The sequence below is a fragment of the Lissotriton helveticus genome, chromosome 1_1 (assembly GCF_964261635.1).
Source record: "Lissotriton helveticus chromosome 1_1, aLisHel1.1, whole genome shotgun sequence".
Lineage (NCBI taxonomy): Eukaryota > Metazoa > Chordata > Amphibia > Caudata > Salamandridae > Lissotriton > Lissotriton helveticus.
The window spans coordinates 1,607,956,705-1,607,977,641 of record NC_136057.1 but is presented as its reverse complement, the minus strand read 5'-3'; the positions used below and the strand labels follow the sequence as shown (position 1 = coordinate 1,607,977,641).

The 20,937-nt window shown below is 41.4% G+C and overlaps 1 protein-coding gene across 4 annotated transcripts in view; it reads left to right on the top strand.

Annotated features, from left to right (window-relative positions):
* The window catches only part of CALCOCO1 (calcium binding and coiled-coil domain 1), a 263,977-nt gene that overhangs the window by 108,755 nt on the left and 134,285 nt on the right, over positions 1-20,937 (top strand). For all 4 annotated transcript variants that reach the window (XM_078688018.1, XM_078688026.1, XM_078688043.1 and 1 more), the window contains exons 5-6: positions 16,575-16,733; positions 19,760-19,908. In XM_078688018.1, coding sequence (XP_078544144.1) covers positions 16,575-16,733; positions 19,760-19,908 — 308 coding nt within the window. The remainder of the gene's footprint in view (positions 1-16,574; positions 16,734-19,759; positions 19,909-20,937) is intronic.

The window sequence follows — 20,937 nt, the reverse complement described above, 5'->3', positions numbered from 1 at the left end:
TACTGTCTTCCACATCGGGCAGACCATCACTTTGCCCACCTTCTTTCCGCCTCCGCATCCCTCTACAGAGGAAGAGAGGCTCCACCGTCTGAACCCAAAACGTGCACTCTCTTTCTATCTGATCCGCACACAACAGTTCCGGTGGATGACCAGCTCTTTGTTGGCTACGTGGGCGCCAAGAAAGGTCGGGCTGTGCACAAATGGATCATCTTTCGGTGGGTCATTCTGTGCATAAAGGCTTGTTATTCCTTGGCTAAAAAGGAGCCTCCAGTGGGGTTGCGCACCCACTCTACCAGGGCGATGGCAGCCACTACTGCTCTGGGACGAGGAGTTCCCTTGCATGACATCTGTCAGGCAGCTACGTGGGCCTCGTTGCACCCGCTTACCAAGCACTACTGCCTGGACAGCCAAGTCCGGAGAGACTGCTTCTTTGGCCGTTCTGTTCTCCAGGACATCCTGGTGTGATCTTGGTTCACAGACCCACCACCGGGGTTGGTATTGCCGGGGTATCTATTCTAAGGTAAGGAATCTATCACTACGTGTTTCTTTCAGATGCACAAGTTACTACCTTCGGTAACAAAAAATCTGTAAGAAACATTATTATTGATAGATTCCTTACCGCCCCACCCATCCTCCCCGTTCTGCCAACTGATTTCTATGGTTAAGGTCATCCCTTTCAGGGCCCCAGTTTCATGGCACCAGTGGTCAGTATCTTGCATGGCTCTGCGTTTCTGGCGCGGAAAGTCGTGTACAGAACTGACGTCAGCGCGCTTGGGTGCGTCTAAGTAGCTCCAGCTACGTCGTCCCCGCGCCAACAGTGCATCTGACGCATGCGGAGCCGCACGACGACGCCTACCGACGCACAGGGGTACTGCTGACAAAAAACTTTCCGGATCCAGTCTGATCCCTGGGGGTAATTCTAAGGTAAGGAATCTATCACTACTAATGTTTCTTACAGATATATCGTTACCGAAGGTAAGTAACTTGTGTGTTAAACTAATAGTCCCTTAGGCAAGACTTCAAATGCGTCCCCTTCAGGAATGCTTAGCACGTCAGTGGAACCAGTCTCAGGGTCAGTTATTAGATCTAGTGTTTGTGGACGGCCATACTCATCGCTCTCTGCAGTAGTGGAATCCACAAAACCTTTCCAAAGGGGGGCCCTTCATCGACCTGGTTCCACAGACAGTGCTAACAACAAACGCATCGCATACTGGTTGGGGAGCTCATCTCCAAACTCACACAATTCAGGGGATGTGGAGCCTGCAGCAAAAGCAGCTTCACATAAATCATCTAGAGCTTCCAGCGATTTTTCTTGTGCTCAAAGCCTTTCAAGTTCATCTAGTAGGCAAAGCTGTCTTGAAACACAATACAGCAATGTACTACATACAGAAACGGGGGGCACACATTCTCTCCAGCTGTCACAACAAGCACAGACCTTCTGGAGGTGGGCATATGTCACAAAATGTATCTGCTTGCAGAACACCTTCCACGAGTAGACAATCAAATAGCAGATCTGCTCAGTCATCAAAGACTCCACCCTCAAGTTCCCCTCACATTCTTTCAAATGTGGGGCTTCCCAGACCTAGATCTGTTTGCCACACACCTTTTAACGCAAAATGCCCAAGCTTCGCATCCAGGTATCCAGACCCATTCTACAGAGGCAATGTACTATGGATTAATTGGTTAGGGTTACTTGCTTACGCTTTTCCGCCTCGCCCACTCATTCCATCAGTAGTGTGAAAGCTCATACAGGCGTCCCTGACACTAATCCTAGTTGCTCCCACATGGGCCAGTCAACCCTGCTTCAATACACTGTTGGAGCTCTCATTAGTCCCTCACCAAAAACTACATCTTACACCCAGTCTTAAAAAATAAGACATCCAGATTCCAGTCATCTCAAACTTGCGATTTGGCACCTGAACTCTTAGAGTTTGGCACCTCTATCTTCTGCCAGACTGCATGAACATCACCAAAGAGGCTAGACGTCCTACCACAAGGGCTTGCTATGCTGCAAAGTGGAAGCAAATTGTAATTTATTATAATAACAATCAAATCAACCCGCTTGATGTTTCATTTCAAAACATTATATGCTATTTACTGCATCTACAGTGTTCAAATCTAGCATACGCATCCATACTCTTAAATCTGGCTGCAGTAGCTGCATACCTTTAAAATAGACAACATCTGTCTCTCTTCATTAGGGCATTAATGGAAGGAATTCAAAAGAGCCATTCCTCCAAGACTTCCACCTGCTCCAGTATGGAATCTCAATATAGTCCTCACCAGACTGATGGGTCCACCCTTTGAGCCATTGCACAAATGTGAGCTGCAATTTCTCACTTGGAAGGTAGCTTTCCTCATAACTATCACATCACTGAGGAGACTAGGTGAGCTTCAGGCACTAACCGTAGATGAACCATTTTTACAAGTACACCAAAACAAAGTGGTTCTTCGGACTAACCCTAAATTTCTACCCATGGTGATTTCTGCCTTTCATATCAACCAATCTGTTGTGTTGCCTGTGTTCTTCCCTCAACCAGATTCTGTGGCAGAATGTGCTCTACATACCTTAGACGTTAAAAGAACATTACTCTATTACATAGAAAGGACAAAACTGTTCCGTAAGACGAAACAATTCTTTGTTGCTTTTGCTGCACCTCATAAAGGCAATCCCATATCAAAATCAGGTATTGCAAGGTGGATAATTCCCCCTAAAGTGCACTCATACCCACAAAGTAGGGGCTTCTATGGCTTTCTTAGGATATATCCCCATAGATGACATCTGCAAAGCTGCAACATGGTCTTTACCTCACACATTCACAAAACACTATTGTGTAGATGTTCTAGCAAGACAACAAGCTAGTGTGGGCCAAGCAGTTTTACGTACACTATTTCAAACCACTGCAATGGCTACAGGTTAACCACCGCTTTGGAAGATTACTGCTATATAGTCTATGCAAATCATGTGATCTACAGCTAACATATCTCAAACGGAAAATACTACTTACCCTGTATGCATCTATTCTTTGTATGTAGAGCTGTAGATTCAAATGAGCCCACCCGCCTCCCCGGCTACCTATACCCGTTACAGTGATAACTTACTTAGATACATACACATGGACATCTCTATTCTATTACTCTTACTAACTCCATTATCACCCTCTGCGGGAAAACAATCTAACAATGGAGTCGATTCCCATGCCCACAATCACCGAAAGGAGGAGTCACCTACCTCGTGACTGGGAAAAACGTCATCTAAGAAAAACAACGTGCAAACATCCGGACCCAACACTAGATGGCAGACTATTCAAAGCATGTGAATCTACAGCTTTACATGCCAAGAACAGATGCATACTGGGTAAGTAGCTTTTTCCATATAAACAACCATCACAATAAAGGGACCTTCTAGAGTTAATCAGATATGCCAGCATAACACTAACTATAAAAGTGTGTTTCTGTCTCTCACACTTCCTCATCCATCATTCTGCTAAGCATTATGTCCAATAACACGATAACTGTAGCTCAGTAGTCCTCAGGCACAAGGAAACATTTCCCACATGTAATGAAAGGAATGATAATAGACTTCCCAACCACTCACCCTGATGTGTAGCCTGCTCCCTGCATGGATAAGAATTTCCAAACCCCTTATAGGGGTAGTGAACTCTATACAAATTCTTAAATACAGTACAGAATAGTACTTTATCTCTTTTTCTCTTTGTTTCTTTTGACTGGGGCATTGGAGTTATACTTTACCCCACCAATGTGTTCCATGATGAACTCCTTTTCTCATCATTTTCCACTCCCTTCTCTCCCCCCCCCACTGATCTTGCACAGCTGCACAGTGTTTTCTTACATAATTAAATACTTATTCTTATTTTGTCATTCCCTCCCTAAAATCTTGCTACTCCTGATTCAGTCCTGTTTTTCAGCTTGCCTTTTTGATCGATGCTGCACTCTGGCATTGTCTCCTCTAGTCTAATACCTTGCTGCTTTAGCTGCGGTTGCAATGGATAAATGAATGCAGCAACCCTGGTTCCTATACTAGTTTCATTTCGCATTTTCTATGGTTATAATTATTTTCAATGTCCTCCTTTTTTTCAGGGGTCTGACTTTTTTGGGTTGTTTCTTAATTATTTTAGTTAATTTTCTTCAGAAATAATTAATTTGTACTACTGTTTTATGTGGTAGCCTTTTTTGAAGTTTTAGATTGTCTCTTCATAGAGAATCAATACATCTTTACAATTAGACAAGAGTCAGCATTTTTCTACTTTATTGATGATCCCCCTTCATCTTAAGTTTTTGACTTAAGGTGATATGTGAATCCTTTCATTCTAAAAACGTTGCTTCTAACTTTGCTTCTAAATCATGTTTATTGCACTTGGGATTCTGAATGTCTCTATTGTTCTCTTACCTGCATTCGTCCAATATTGACTTATTTCAATTATAATGCTTTGCATATTAGATTTGAAGCTCAAGCAATTAACTCAACAGGTCATCAATAACTGGACAAACGGTAGTCCATATTTGCCCAAGTGGATCATGCTTCCAGACTAAATACAGTTCTCCAGATGAGGATTCCAATGATATGTATATTGGATATACAGTTACTTCTATTTTCCGTCTCCTTCAGCACCCCAACAGCCATTTGATCTTATCTCAATGTTTATACCCCTTGATATCATTCCATCTGCAAGTTTATTACAACACATATCATTCAGTAGTCCAAAGAGCCACCTGTAATAAATTGTCCTTTGTGAAACAAGTGCTAATATTAAGTTTAAATTCTAGTAACAGAGTTGTGTGAAGTTCATTACTTCACAAATATGTGAAGTTGTAAGTTCTATGGACTTTGTACATCTTACCTGGTGAGCAAAATCTTACCTTCAAAATAAAGCAATTACAGAGATTGTTGCCCGAAAATGCCTTTTGGCCAAGATGATTTCCTACACAACGTTGGTTTTGCAGGTTTTAATGCTGCAAAACATGTCTGTCTAATATAGCCATTCTTTTTCCTCCACTTTTTCAAGTTTGTGGTGAAATTAGAAACAAACTTCTCAAAAGTTACCCACCTTTGAAGATCGAAAATTAAATAACAGTTCATATGTTTTTTAGATTTAAGTGAAGAGTATAAATTACATTGGAATGACAGAAAGTCTAAGAGTGCCAAACAGTGTTCATGTGGGAGATGCAGGGGAGTCGATAGCTGAGTGTGATTGATGCATGTCCACTATTAGTGGTTTGAGATGCGTTTTATGAGTTTAGAATTATGTTTCAGTGGCCCAAAAACTGCTTGATTCAGATTTCCGAGAATCTTCCCTCTCTTTGTAACTGAAAAGGTCGCGTCTCTTGCAAATGCAATAAATGGAGATAACGGGAAAATATATTCTGGATCATCAAGTAAAATTCTCACAAATGAAGATTTATTTTTGTATTTCCTTGTTTGGCCATAGTGCCCTTAGGTTATCCCCTTCTACACATCTTATGACGAATCGATCTTCTGCCTGTCTCCAGGTTCTCAAGATATGAAATCATGAGAACATCATTAATTCACATTATTGAATCATATCAAATTTTATCTTGCCTACTAAATCAGGCTGAGATTTTGTTCCTAAAGGAAATGTTTGGCTCCCAGTCCTCTGGCATCTCCACATAATTCCTAGCTCTCCTGAAGCACAATCAGGTAACTGTAGGATGGCATCATTTACTGCACCCTCTTACTTTCCATTCCCTCCCTTCCCAACCCTACTTGGGCTAGTATTCCTAGATGATGGCATCTAGTCTTTTTAAGGGTTTGGATTGTGGGGATGTATTTTTAAATCATGGTAGTCATTGTGCTATTTGGTTTCAGGGTCCTGCGCATGTTTGGGAAATCTTTTCTTATTCCATGTTCCAAAACCGTTTTAGTATTCTCTTATGATGTGCCATGATTTTACATGGGTGGCCTAAAAGGTCCTGGTTGAAACAATTATTTCTAGGTGGCCTAGAAAGGTCCAGATAAGAGAAATTATTTCTGGTAGATAAGTTAGACTTGGGAGACAGTTTTGTAAGGTTACAAACAAAGGACTTTATTAATGCTTACACAGTTAAGTTTTTTCGAATGTTTCAGGTGCTCACACATGTGACAGAAGTGCTTATAGTGACTGAGTGAAATATTAAAAAGCTATATACAAGGTGTCACAAGCAAGGGTATTCCCCGAAAAAATATATATACACAGTAGGGAAGGGGAGTTTTCCTTGCAAGGGTCGACGGCGTTTCGATCTAACATGACTTTAGATCATCATCAGGACGTGAGCTTTCCTGAAACGATTAAATTAGAATTTTACTACTATATCCTTACAAAAACATAGCTTCAAACAATGGAGTGAAGGTTGCTCCCAGTGGCATATAATTCATGCACATTTCTATACATATAGAAATAGGGCCAACCGTGAATGTAGCGCGCTTTTATTTTTATTCAAGGAAAGCTTTTGGTGGGAGTTTATTTTACGCGCTTTTTTTGTATTAAGCAAATTGTCTTACTTTGCACGTTGTGATAGATGTATTATCTGACTCAACGGTCAAGTTGTAGATACTTTGAGGTACTTTGAGGTATACGGTCCAACTGTATAAAGCAGGAGGATCATAAAAAATTAATAAATATAACGTATACACAAATATTCAAAACTTGTAGCTGTAGTGGGCTGTATTTTATGAAACTTACTTAGGTTTTATTGTGCCAAGAAATATTAGTTATTCATACTTCTAGGCTAGTTCTAGCTCAAGAAAGGGGGTTTCTTCAGAGTCTAGAAGTGAGAAAAAATTCAGGTTTTTTTGGCCTGCTTTAACACTTTTTTAAACTGGGTTAAGTTAAAGCAATTAAAAGGTAAAAAACGTTACCAGTAATGGTCCATTTACTCGTATTGCAGAGGTAGGGATATTCAATGGGAGCGGGTTTATTTATCTGTAAACAATTAAGGGGTAAAGATTACAATTACGAATTCAGTTTGTACATGCTGATCCTGTCTGGGTTTTAGAAGGAAGTTTTTACAATACCCGGTATCATTTGATGTCCTACGTTCCGGCGGGAACTGCAAGAAACAAAAAGCGGGAGGCATTTTAGCTGTAGATTAATGGTCCCATCATATGCCAAACGTAGTGCGTAGGCAAGGGATACCGATCTGGAGGGCGCATTCACTTACTTGATCGCCGCGGTCCGTGGCGCGACTACCTCTGCTTCAGTGCTACGGCGAATGCGAGCGCTGCAGCAGTTAGTTCCTGGTTATGTTTTTAACGCATGCGCAGACTCGTTATTGCTAGCGTCATCCTAATTCGAGTAGCCAACGCGCATGCCTGAGGGTACAGTGTCTTTTACGCGCCTGCTCATTGGGGAATTGCTTGCAGAGTATACATGGGTGATTGCGGTTGCCCTTAACATAAAATGCTATACATTTTGAATTATAGGAGCTTCGCGTTATAAAAAACATTTGTGTTCCATACTCTTAAGAATAAAAGTCTGTAGTTAGGTATAGCTATTCCACTCATCCAGAGTGTTGAGTCCTTTCTCAATACTTTTGCAAAGAAAGATCCATTTACACTCAAGGCGATTCAAGATTGTCTGTTGGTTTCCTCCTCTGGTATTAGGCAAAAGCTGGTCCACCACTTGCCATTGTAGATCGTTTTCTGAATGTCCTTTTTCAACATAGTGTTACACCAAGGGTGCAGATAAAACTTTGCAGCGAATTCTGCTCCTGTGTTGCGAAATCCTAGTTTTTATCTGTTGGGTAGTTTGGCCAATATACAGTTGTTGGCAGGGGCATTTGACACAGTATATAACATTCTTAGAGTTGCAATTAGTGAAAGTTTTTAATGTGTGTTTACAGTTCTCATATTCAAACACCTTAGTATTTATCGTGAATTCGCATGCAGTGCAGTTGTTGCATTTGTGGTGCCCTACAATAGGAGGTAGATTTAGACATGTCTCTATTGTTGTGTTTTTTTTGGCGATGGTGGCTGCTCGTACTAAATGATCTTTTAAGTTACGGCCTCTTTTGAATGAGAAAAGGGGCAGTCCTGTATTAAGTTCCAGGGGGGACAGTACAGGCCAATGTTTCTTAATCGCTTTGCATAGTTTATTACTGATTGTGCCAAAGGTTGTCACACAGGTTATTCTTTTTAATGCTTCTCTCTTTTTTGGTTGTAGAAGATGTTCTCTATGGGCGTACCAGGCTCGCTTCATAGATCTTCTCACCAGTTTTCTGGGGTAACCTCTGTTCATCAGTTTTGAACATAGAGTTTCTGCCTCTAGGAAAAAATCTTGTTTGAATTTGCAATTACGCCTGATTCTCAGGAATTGGCCGTAGGGAAGGCCATCCCGTAGGGCCCTAGGGTGCGAACTGTGGTATTCTAGGAGCGTATTGCGCTCAGTGGGCTTCCTGAAAAGGGTGGTGTATAGTTCCTCCTCATGACACTTGATGGTGACATCTAGATAATCAATACGGTTTTTATCAAAATTGAAAGTGAATCTTAGGTCAGGTTGGCTGTTGTTCAGCCACTCACAGTATTTTTTTAGGGTATCCTCATCCCCTTTCCAAATCATAAGCACATCATCTATGTACCTCCGCCAGCTAAGTATGTTATCTCTGTACGGGTTGCCCCTATTTAGAATGATGTTGGATTCTAAATCATCCACAAAGAGTATGGCAAAGTTGGGGGCAAAAATAGCCCCCATGGATGTCCCCTTACATTGTCTGTAGTATGAGTCTTTAAAGAGGAAATAGTTCCTGGTAAGGGCAATCTCGAGTAGATTCATGATGAAATCTGTGGGCACTTGATGTGGTGCTGGGCGCTTATTGAGATGGTTACGAATTACATCCATTCCTTTTTGTTGAGGAATATTCGTATATAGTGACTCGATGTCAAGGGTGACAAGGAGTTCTGACTCAGGGTGGTAAGGATGAGATTCAATAAGGTTTATTAGATGTGTGGTGTCTTTAATGTATGTCGTTGTGTCTTTAACCAAGTCTTTTATGAAGAAGTCTATATACTTCCCTAGGGGTTCCAGAATAGAACCACATCCCGAAAGGATAGGTCTCCCTGGTGGTTTACTCAGGTCTTTGTGTAGTTTGGGAAGGGTATACAGTACTGGAATGCGGGGTTCCTTGTTGTTTAAGAACAGGTATTCATTCTTACTGATGTAACCTTCTTCTAAGGCATTCTTAGTGATCTGTTGGATCTTTTCACTTATCTCTTTTGTGGGGTTTTGTCTCAGTTTTTCATAATGTGCTGTATTGTTTATCTGTCGCTCAATTTCAGCTTCATAGATAGTGCGATCCTGAATTGCAATCCCACCGCCCTTATCACAGGGTTTGATCACAATAGTGTCATTCATTTTTAGTTCAATGAGACTATTTCTTTCTTCTTTACTGATATTATATGGTGTATATCTGTAGTCTTTTTTCAAATTGTCTAGTTCACGAAGGATTAGATGTTCAAAAGTAATCACTTCAGGGGGCATTATACTGGTCGCTGGATTAAAGGAGGAATTTGGGCGTAGGCCCGTTGTATCATGTTTTAAGGCAGCCTCTCTGTCTTTGAAAAAAGTTTGTAATCTTATTTTTCTGAAAAACTGAAACATCTCTGACTGAATGTTGAACCAGTTGGGCTTTTCTGATGGGACGAAGGATAGTCCTCTACTCAGTAGGGAGATGTCGGTAGAGTTTAGCTGGTGACTGGAGAGGTTAAATATGGGTATACTTTCCATATTAGATTGCATGTTGGGTTGCTGGGGAACTTCAGTATTTAATATTGGTAGCCCCATTGGTAGAAGCGATTCCTGGTTTGCCGCTCTCCCGGGGGGAAGTTGTACCTCGGTTTGGTTCTGCCTCCCCCTCTCCCCCTCCCTCTGGGGTTGTCTATGTTCCTCTGTTGGCCCCTGCCTAAAAAATGAGGAGGTGGTGGTGGATTGCCGTGGGATGAGGTGCTAGGACCCTCTGTCAACTCAGCGCCGTCTGATTCGGCTGAGGAAACTGAGAAAGTTACGGGGGCTCTGTTTCGAAAACGACCCCAAGTACCTGAAGGAAATTTTTGTTGTTCCTGATGGTTTTCAGAAAAGAAATCTTCCTGGAGGTAGGGGTAAGTTTTTTCTTTGTTATAATTCTTAATATTCACGCCACTGAATGGTGCTCGGTATAGACACAGCAATAGAACATAGTAAACAGGAACTAGAAGAGATCAAAGCCCTAGAAGAGGCGATAAAAAGTTTAGACACTCTGGCAGACGCAAAAACTTGTCTTGAAAAGATTGAACGAACTATCCAGGATTTTGAAGCTTTTGAAATCCACAAGAAAACAACCAAAGTGACAAAAGATATTAAGAATTATAAAAAAGAAAAAACTTACCCCTACCTCCAGGAAGATTTCTTTTCTGAAAACCATCAGGAACAACAAAAATTTCCTTCAGGTACTTGGGGTCGTTTTCGAAACAGAGCCCCCGTAACTTTCTCAGTTTCCTCAGCCGAATCAGACGGCGCTGAGTTGACAGAGGGTCCTAGCACCTCATCCCACGGCAATCCACCACCACCTCCTCATTTTTTAGGCAGGGGCCAACAGAGGAACATAGACAACCCCAGAGGGAGGGGGAGAGGGGGAGGCAGAACCAAACCGAGGTACAACTTCCCCCCGGGAGAGCGGCAAACCAGGAATCGCTTCTACCAATGGGGCTACCAATATTAAATACTGAAGTTCCCCAGCAACCCAACATGCAATCTAATATGGAAAGTATACCCATATTTAACCTCTCCAGTCACCAGCTAAACTCTACCGACATCTCCCTACTGAGTAGAGGACTATCCTTCGTCCCATCAGAAAAGCCCAACTGGTTCAACATTCAGTCAGAGATGTTTCAGTTTTTCAGAAAAATAAGATTACAAACTTTTTTCAAAGACAGAGAGGCTGCCTTAAAACATGATACAACGGGCCTACGCCCAAATTCCTCCTTTAATCCAGCGACCAGTATAATGCCCCCTGAAGTGATTACTTTTGAACATCTAATCCTTCGTGAACTAGACAATTTGAAAAAAGACTACAGATATACACCATATAATATCAGTAAAGAAGAAAGAAATAGTCTCATTGAACTAAAAATGAATGACACTATTGTGATCAAACCCTGTGATAAGGGCGGTGGGATTGCAATTCAGGATCGCACTATCTATGAAGCTGAAATTGAGCGACAGATAAACAATACAGCACATTATGAAAAACTGAGACAAAACCCCACAAAAGAGATAAGTGAAAAGATCCAACAGATCACTAAGAATGCCTTAGAAGAAGGTTACATCAGTAAGAATGAATACCTGTTCTTAAACAACAAGGAACCCCGCATTCCAGTACTGTATACCCTTCCCAAACTACACAAAGACCTGAGTAAACCACCAGGGAGACCTATCCTTTTCGGGATGTGGTTCTATTCTGGAACCCCTAGGGAAGTATATAGACTTCTTCATAAAAGACTTGGTTAAAGACACAACGACATACATTAAAGACACCACACATCTAATAAACCTTATTGAATCTCATCCTTACCACCCTGAGTCAGAACTCCTTGTCACCCTTGACATCGAGTCACTATATACGAATATTCCTCAACAAAAAGGAATGGATGTAATTCGTAACCATCTCAATAAGCGCCCAGCACCACATCAAGTGCCCACAGATTTCATCATGAATCTACTCGAGATTGCCCTTACCAGGAACTATTTCCTCTTTAAAGACTCATACTACAGACAATGTAAGGGGACATCCATGGGGGCTATTTTTGCCCCCAACTTTGCCATACTCTTTGTGGATGATTTAGAATCCAACATCATTCTGAATAGGGGCAACCCGTACAGAGATAACATACTTAGCTGGCGGAGGTACATAAATGATGTGCTTATGATTTGGAAAGGGGATGAGGATACCCTAAAAAAATACTGTGAGTGGCTGAACAACAGCCAACCTGACCTAAGATTCACTTTCAATTTTGATAAAAACCGTATTGATTATCTAGATGTCACCATCAAGTGTCATGAGGAGGAACTATACACCACCCTTTTCAGGAAGCCCACTGAGCGCAATACGCTCCTAGAATACCACAGTTCGCACCCTAGGGCCCTACGGGATGGCCTTCCCTACGGCCAATTCCTGAGAATCAGGCGTAATTGCAAATTCAAACAAGATTTTTTCCTAGAGGCAGAAACTCTATGTTCAAAACTGATGAACAGAGGTTACCCCAGAAAACTGGTGAGAAGATCTATGAAGCGAGCCTGGTACGCCCATAGAGAACATCTTCTACAACCAAAAAAGAGAGAAGCATTAAAAAGAATAACCTGTGTGACAACCTTTGGCACAATCAGTAATAAACTATGCAAAGCGATTAAGAAACATTGGCCTGTACTGTCCCCCCTGGAACTTAATACAGGACTGCCCCTTTTCTCATTCAAAAGAGGCCGTAACTTAAAAGATCATTTAGTACGAGCAGCCACCATCGCCAAAAAAAACACAACAATAGAGACATGTCTAAATCTACCGCCTATTGTAGGGCACCACAAATGCAACAACTGCACTGCATGCGAATTCACGATAAATACTAAGGTGTTTGAATATGAGAACTGTAAACACACATTAAAAACTTTCACTAATTGCAACTCTAAGAATGTTATATACTGTGTCAAATGCCCCTGCCAACAACTGTATATTGGCCAAACTACCCAACAGATAAAAACTAGGATTTCGCAACACAGGAGCAGAATTCGCTGCAAAGTTTTATCTGCACCCTTGGTGGAACACTATGTTGAAAAAGGACATTCAGAAAACGATCTACAATGGCAAGTGGTGGACCAGCTTTTGCCTAATACCAGAGGAGGAAACCAACAGACAATCTTGAATCACCTTGAGTGTAAATGGATCTTTCTTTGCAAAAGTATTGAGAAAGGACTCAACACTCTGGATGAGTGGAATAGCTATACCTAACTACAGACTTTTATTCTTAAGAGTATGGAACACAAATGTTTTTTATAACGCGAAGCTCCTATAATTCAAAATGTATAGCATTTTATGTTAAGGGCAACCGCAATCACCCATGTATACTCTGCAAGCAATTCCCCAATGAGCAGGCGCGTAAAAGACACTGTACCCTCAGGCATGCGCGTTGGCTACTCGAATTTGGATGACGCTAGCAATAACGAGTCTGCGCATGCGTTAAAAACATAACCAGGAAATAACTGCTGCAGCGCTCGCATTCGCCGTAGCACTGAAGCAGAGGTAGTCGCGCCACGGACCGCGGCGATCAAGTAAGTGAATGCGCCCTCCAGATCGGTATCCCTTGCCTACGCACTACGTTTGGCATATGATGGGACCATTAATCTACAGCTAAAATGCCTCCCGCTTTTTGTTTCTTGCAGTTCCCGCCGGAACGTAGGACATCAAATGATACCGGGTATTGTAAAAACTTCCTTCTAAAACCCAGACAGGATCAGCATGTACAAACTGAATTCGTAATTGTAATCTTTACCCCTTAATTGTTTACAGATAAATAAACCCGCTCCCATTGAATATCCCTACCTCTGCAATACGAGTAAATGGACCATTACTGGTAACGTTTTTTACCTTTTAATTGCTTTAACTTAACCCAGTTTAAAAAAGTGTTAAAGCAGGCCAAAAAAACCTGAATTTTTTCTCACTTCTAGACTCTGAAGAAACTCCCTTTCTTGAGCTAGAACTAGCCTAGAAGTATGAATAACTAATATTTCTTGGCACAATAAAACCTAAGTAAGTTTCATAAAATACAGCCCACTACAGCTACAAGTTTTGAATATTTGTGTATAGGTTATATTGATTAATTTTTTATGATCCTCCTGCTTTATACAGTTGGACCGTATACCTCAAAGTACCTCAAAGTATCTACAACTTGACCGTTGAGTCAGATAATACATCTATCACAACGTGCAAAGTAAGACAATTTGCTTAATACAAAAAAAGCGCGTAAAATAAACTCCCACCAAAAGCTTTCCTTGAATAAAAATAAAAGCGCGCTACATTCACGGTTGGCCCTATTTCTATATGTATAGAAATGTGCATGAATTATATGCCACTGGGAGCACCCTTCACTCCATTGTTTGAAGCTATGTTTTTGTAAGGATATAGTAGTAAAATTCTAATTTAATCGTTTCAGGAAAGCTCACGTCCTGATGATGATCTAAAGTCATGTTAGATCGAAACGCCGTCGACCCTTGCAAGGAAAACTCCCCTTCCCTACTGTGTATATATATTTTTTCGGGGAATACCCTTGCTTGTGACACCTTGTATATAGCTTTTTAATATTTCACTCAGTCACTATAAGCACTTCTGTCACATGTGTGAGCACCTGAAACATTCGAAAAAACTTAACTGTGTAAGCATTAATAAAGTCCTTTGTTTGTAACCTTACAAAACTGTCTCCCAAGTCTAACTTATCTACCAGAAATAATTTCTCTTATCTGGACCTTTCTAGGCCACCTAGAAATAATTGTTTCAACCAGGACCTTTTAGGCCACCCATGACCATTGTTCTTTTTAACCATACGTTGACCCCAGGTTTTGACTAAAGGGGTACCCTTGTTTCTCATAACTACTATGATTTTACATAACACATCCTTGAACATCATCCGTTTTTTAAGTTGTGTTTTTTTACTGTGACGTTCTCGTTTTATGAATCTGTTATTTTCCCACTACGGAGGCCTGGTCTTTGGTCTTCAGGAGGCCTCCTGTGTATATGTGCTAGTGGGAACTGGCCAAATGCATTGATGTGCATGTATGGCCTGGGACACCTGTTACTGGTCCATGTCCAAACTGAAAAAAAAATTCTGTGCATGTAGACATTGGCAATGGCTAGTTATTTCAGATCATGTTGGAGAACCAAACTCCCTGAACGTTATCTAAAAACCTCATGACATTCCAGCTAATGAGACTACCTGAGTTTTGTTTAGATTACACTATTTTGCACTTATTCTCTGAAGATTTCCACAAAGGAAGATTCTTTTCCTAGTATCTTTGTTTGTAAAATCATGTCAAGTGCCAGTCAATGCTGCGGGTGTGGTTGAAATATATAAATTGAGCAACCTGTCTGCCAAAATCAATTTGATCAACATGTCTTATATTTATTATCATTGATTCTTGTATAGCGCATAGATGTCCGTGAGGTTTCCCAGCGCTGGAGGACAAACGGCAGTAACCTGAATGCGTGACCTAAAATAACCAAGCAGAAGGAGATTAGGGAGTTGCAACCACTAATCGACTCAGGGAGTGTGTTCCAGAACTTAGGTCTGATGAAAGAGAATGAGCGACTGCCTATTCGTGAACGTCTGATTTTCAGAACAGAGAAAAGAGACTGGTTTCTAACGCGCAATGTGCGGGAGGGAAGATAAGGCACAGGCAGCTTTTGCAAAAATTGAGGGCCAGTGTGAAACTTGATTTTATACTTAAAGCAGAAGGCCTTGAAGTTGATGTGTTTGTCCACGGTAAGCCAGTGGAGGACATGAAGAAGACCAGGCACTAAAGTGTATTTAGGAAGCCGGATAGCTGCCTCGCTGCGGTGTTTTGAACCAACTGAAGACGTCTAATTACTGCCTTATCAGCACCCAGATAGAGGATGTTGCCCTAGTCTAGTCTAGAAAGGATCATGGCCTGAACGACAGTTCTTTGGGCGGAGAAAGGGAGCATCCACAGAAACATTTTGAGCCATTTCATCATGGCAAAACAGGAGGAAGTCATCTTGGATTCTTGTGGATTCATAAATAAGGTGGAGTCCAGCCAGACACCCAGACTTTTCACCTTGTTGCCAGGTTCCAGGAGTATACCCAAAGTGGCAGGCCAATGCTGGAGGCCACAGAGCTGTTTTTTTTTTACCCAGGATAAGACCTCAGTCTTTTCCCCTTTCCTAATGCTTATTACCAAAGCATGTTTACTCAAATATCACTAACATTTACGAAAAAAATATTACTTGTAGGGAAGCCCATTACGCTTAAAAGCAAAAGTTGTATTTCTGGAGTTGTTTGGAGCGAAAACAGGTAGTCAGTTGCACATAGTGGTGGGTTGCAAGGTAAATTCTCAAGGAGAGCTCTCCATATTGCTAAGGGCCACTCTCATTTGTTTTCGTAGCATCATGAATCAGTAGAATTGAGAACGTATTCCTTGTGACAGGTAACCTAGGATATGAGCTAATTGCATGGGCCATAGCTGTATCTTTTTAATTTGGCATTTGTAGTGTGGTTATCATATTTCTGATAATATTTGTGCGCAAGCAATTTGATAGTAAAAATGGCCTCCTATGTAACTTACAAATCAATTCAAAAGTCAGAATGTAAGTGGTCTCATAAAATACTTATGTGAAAGGACAATGGAAGAAATTGATCCCCTGGCTGTTCTGATAGGATAACTACAAATTCTTAAATGCTCCTTACACCTCTCTTCTACAATGCCTCGGTTAGTTTCCCTTGGAAGGTTTCATGAACAGAAGTGCGGTTGCGAATGGCGAGTAAGCTGTGGCTTTCAGTCCGTCTAACCTGCTCTTCCCCACAGCACCAGCTGGAGGAAAGCCAGGAGGAGAGGAACTCGCTCATGAGGGGCAAGCTGCAGCTAGAGGAGGAGGTGTGCAGCCTGAAGGCCAAGGTGGAGCAGCTGGAGGAGGAACTGAAGACGTCAAAGGAGGAGCATGCACAACTGATGAAGAAGTACCAGGTGAGCCGGCTTAAAGCCTGGAGAGGAGGAGATATTGTGGTACGGGTCTGGAACAGACAGGGAGACGCCGTGTGCGTGCATGCATGCATGCACCAGTCCCTCCATTTTGTCATGTCAATCACGTGGATAATCGTGTATTATTGACTTAAAATTATGTTGCAGGAGTATGGTGACCATGAGCGTAAAAGACAAAAGAGCTCTATATCATATCAGTCAAAGTATTCTTCAATGTACAAATTGTCTTTGGTTGATGCTACATGTTAGGCTTTTGCCCAAAATGGTGAGGGCACTAAAACCATAATTCATACCCATTAAGCTATTCTATGGTTTATTTTAGTGATATACTGGATTTACTTAGGAGTTAGTAATGAGATTTAGGTTTCAACCAGTGGAAAGCCATCATGGTATGCTTAATATGAAAATAAATCATTTGTATTGTGTCCTATGTTGTCATCACCACATTCTGGTGATGTTTACGTACCACTCTGCCATTGATCACATTATTAGACCATGGTAAACTATGCATGTCTATATCTCCATATAGATGCAGTCCACAAACGTAGGAGATGCACACAAGAAATATGTAGATGTGGGATATGCAATCAGTTGATAGTTGCAGAGCATGTAAGTACAAAACCAGTAAATGGATTCAGGGCACCAACGTGATATGCAGATGCACTGCAAAAAGGCAGTCTGTAGATGCTGGGCAAAAATGCAGAGTATAGATGCTGGGCAAAAAAAGGCAGAGTATAGATGCTGGGCAAAAAGGCAGAGTATAGATGCTGGGCAAAGAGGTAGCTTGTAGATGCTGGGCAAAAAGGCAGTGTGTAGATGCTGTGCAAAAAGCAGTTTGTAGAAGTTGCGCAAAAAGGTGGTCCATGGTTGCAGGGCATAAACTCAGTAAATAGACGCAGGACATAACAAGTATATATTGTAATGGCATAAAATATGCTGAGGAGCAGGAACAATGTGAGAGTCTGCCTCTAAGAGGTCCTGGGAGTTGACAAGGCCAGCATTTCCAGGATCCAATGGTCTCTGGGACACAGCAGTGTTCTGTTTTTCCAAGGCATCTTCTCAGCTGGGAGAAAAAAAGAATGCCAACATGGTAGCTGTGTCAAGGTAAGATCTGATGCTGTTGGCAAATCACCTGCAGTCACTGGGATGGTGACTGTGTTTGCCAGGTAACTGGCGCTGGGGGAAGGTTGCCTTTTCTGCACAGCTTGTGGCAACCAAATGAGCTGAGAGGGGCACTATTAGTGTAGCACGCATGCCCCACCCCGCCCCCCCCTAAGGACTGTATAAGCTCCATGCAGCATGAGGGTTGGAGCACCTGAGGGAGTGGATGGGGAAAAAGTGCAATCTACAGTGACTGTTCTACCTAGCTTAATTAGATAATGAGCCATAATACGTACAGCAAATGGCCTAACCGTGCTGTGATTAGACAGTGAGACATTATGCAGCCAAAAGAGACAAAGCAGTAACCTCCCAAAGAAAGGAGGGACGGTATTGATTGTAAGGCTCCAGCTAGAAAAAAAGTACATTGTGAGGAACATGTGGAGGACAAGCCTGGAGGAGCTGTGCTGACACCAGCAGAGTCCATGTTCACGGACATCCTAACAGACTAGTGGAGTTCAACTTCCAGAACTGATCCACTCTTGTCTTCCAAGAAAGGTTCACTGGAGGCATTCAAAGGCTGCATGGCTTGTTCAGAAATTGAAGTGATCCCTCTTGTTCATGGAGTGTCATCACTGGAAAAAGGAGGAATGAAATGAAAGCCTACTAGAATCACTGAAAAACCGGAGGAGTATGCAGTTGTCTGGAGAATAAGATGACACATTTTGAAAATTTGGCACATGGCTCATACCTGGGAAATAGTAGGGTAACCCTTATCCTTCAATAAAGGAGATCTGCTAACTGTAGTACAAATAATTTTATATCTTGAGGCTCTTGAGGCTGAAATGAAAATGGCCACAGTATTGGTGGTGTCGACAAACATAAAACAGAGGGAAGTAATAGCCAGAGCAGAAGCTAGGAAACTCAGTCTTCAACTTTCTGGAAGCAGTGTGCATATTTTTCTAGATTTGAGCAGGTTGACAGCATTGAGGTGGCAATAACAGCAGCTAGTTAGGAAGGATCTTATTATAATGGGATTGAGGCATCACTGTGGTTCCCTGCAAGGTAGGAGTAAAGCATGATTGCATAGTCTGCAGCTTCACAAAAGCGGGGGCTGCTAGAAATGTTTTGAAGTGGTTCTGCTTCTGAAGCTAGAGTTTCTTGATTCTCTTTCGTTTACTCATTAAATAGGGTATTTTGTCTAACGTTATTATTCCTGCCTGTCAGTGACAAGGAGGAGTGTTTCTTTGTAACTATGTTAGAGGACATAATTGAATAGAAGACCCTGAGGAATGTGATAGACATTATGATTCTTTCGCCTTTGCTAGTGTCCCCACCTCTCTTCACCATATTTAGGCCATGGACCTTCACCATGGCTCCAGTGTCTGATTGCGGTGTTTAAAGCAGACAATGTAGCGTTAAGATTGTTCAGTGTGTTCTAGTTTTATTTTGTGAGATGTTTACTGTACTCTCAGAGTTTTCTATGTTAATATGTGCTTTGTGTTGTACATTCAATAATAAATATTGAAATATAAAATGTGCTTGGCTCAATGCATAGACACAGTGTTTAAAAGTGATAAACTCAGAATTAATAAGAGAAATATGCAAATGTTTTAATAAAAGTACATCTGATTTACTTAAACTGATACAAATAAAACATGAGACAGGAACACTGAAATAGAACACATGCATCACAGTGGCCACATTTTAATTCAAATATTTTTTGAGGGACCATATGGATGGAAATAAAGGTGCCACGCTAGGAATGCTATTTGTATGTCCATAGACTTTGACTTGTAGCCCATATCTCAAACATTATGTCATTCCAGCAATTTAGATGCTTGAAAATTAACTTTTACCTTTTTGCGGTCTACTGGTCAACAACTCACTTGTACCTGCCACCTCCATTTTAGGACCTGTCTGAATCTGAGGCAGCAGTGACTGAGGAGCGGGATGCTCTGGGTCGCCAGCAGGGCGACCACGTGGCACGGATCCTGGAACTTGAGGAGGGAATCCAGTTTGTCAGTGAGAAGGTGGTAGGCAAGGAGGAGGAATTGGAAAGGTAATAATGATGAATACTTAGGCACTGTGAATAACAGCATGCCGCTTTTAGATCGATGAAGTTAATGACAGGACTGTTCTTTTCCATTCGCTTTTAGTGAGTGGTAGTTGTACAGGGGTATAATTCTGAAAACTGTATTTGTTAGTTTATTGGTAAGACTGGCCCTAAAACAACTCGAGAACCCCAGAACTAGATACAGTGTTCTATCCTTGCACTTTGTCCCCTAATTATGTTTTCAGAGTTGTCTTCCCTCTCCCTCTCCCTTTCTCACCCTCTTAGACAAGTAGCTATCCTTTCTCGTGCCTCTAATGTGTGGTGGTGATTCTGTTAAGCTATCTACCATATTGGTTTGCATGCAGATTGGAGCATTTAAGTAGAGAGCTCTAAATTCCAACATGCACCTTGGTTTGCCCTGCAGCCAACAGAGCATCCTGGCTATTTTGACAATAGTAGGGTATTTCAGGTGCTTCAATCCCAAATAAAGTGCATCAGGAGACCCCACATTGAAAGCATATTGTGAATAATAATGTAGATGCTCCTTTGCAGGTCCCTAAATGTCTGATTGCACTAATTAGACTCTAAAATCTATGAGAGAGCCCATCAACTCTCTTATTACACAGGAATCATTTACTCAACACTCTTTCACCCATCCAACCATGCAATGAGACCTGTTTATTGTAAAAACATCTGTCCTTTATTATAATAGTGCAATTGTTAATATCTATAATATCACAATATAGTAATATATAACAGGCAATCTAAAATGTCCTCAAGTTGAATACCATCAAGTGTGATACACAATCTAAAAAGGCATCATATCTTCCTAAAACCAGCCTTCTTCTGTTATTGACACCCTTTTTAATGCTTTTCTATACCGAAGTATTGGATAAGTTTCCTTAATAAAAACCATGTCATTACTTATTATTTCATGGTTGTGTTAGGAGAAAGCAATGTCAAATAAGTACAAAATACAAAAGCCTATTATTTAAATTCTAAACTCAATGTTCCAAATTGTCGATGCAGCATTTC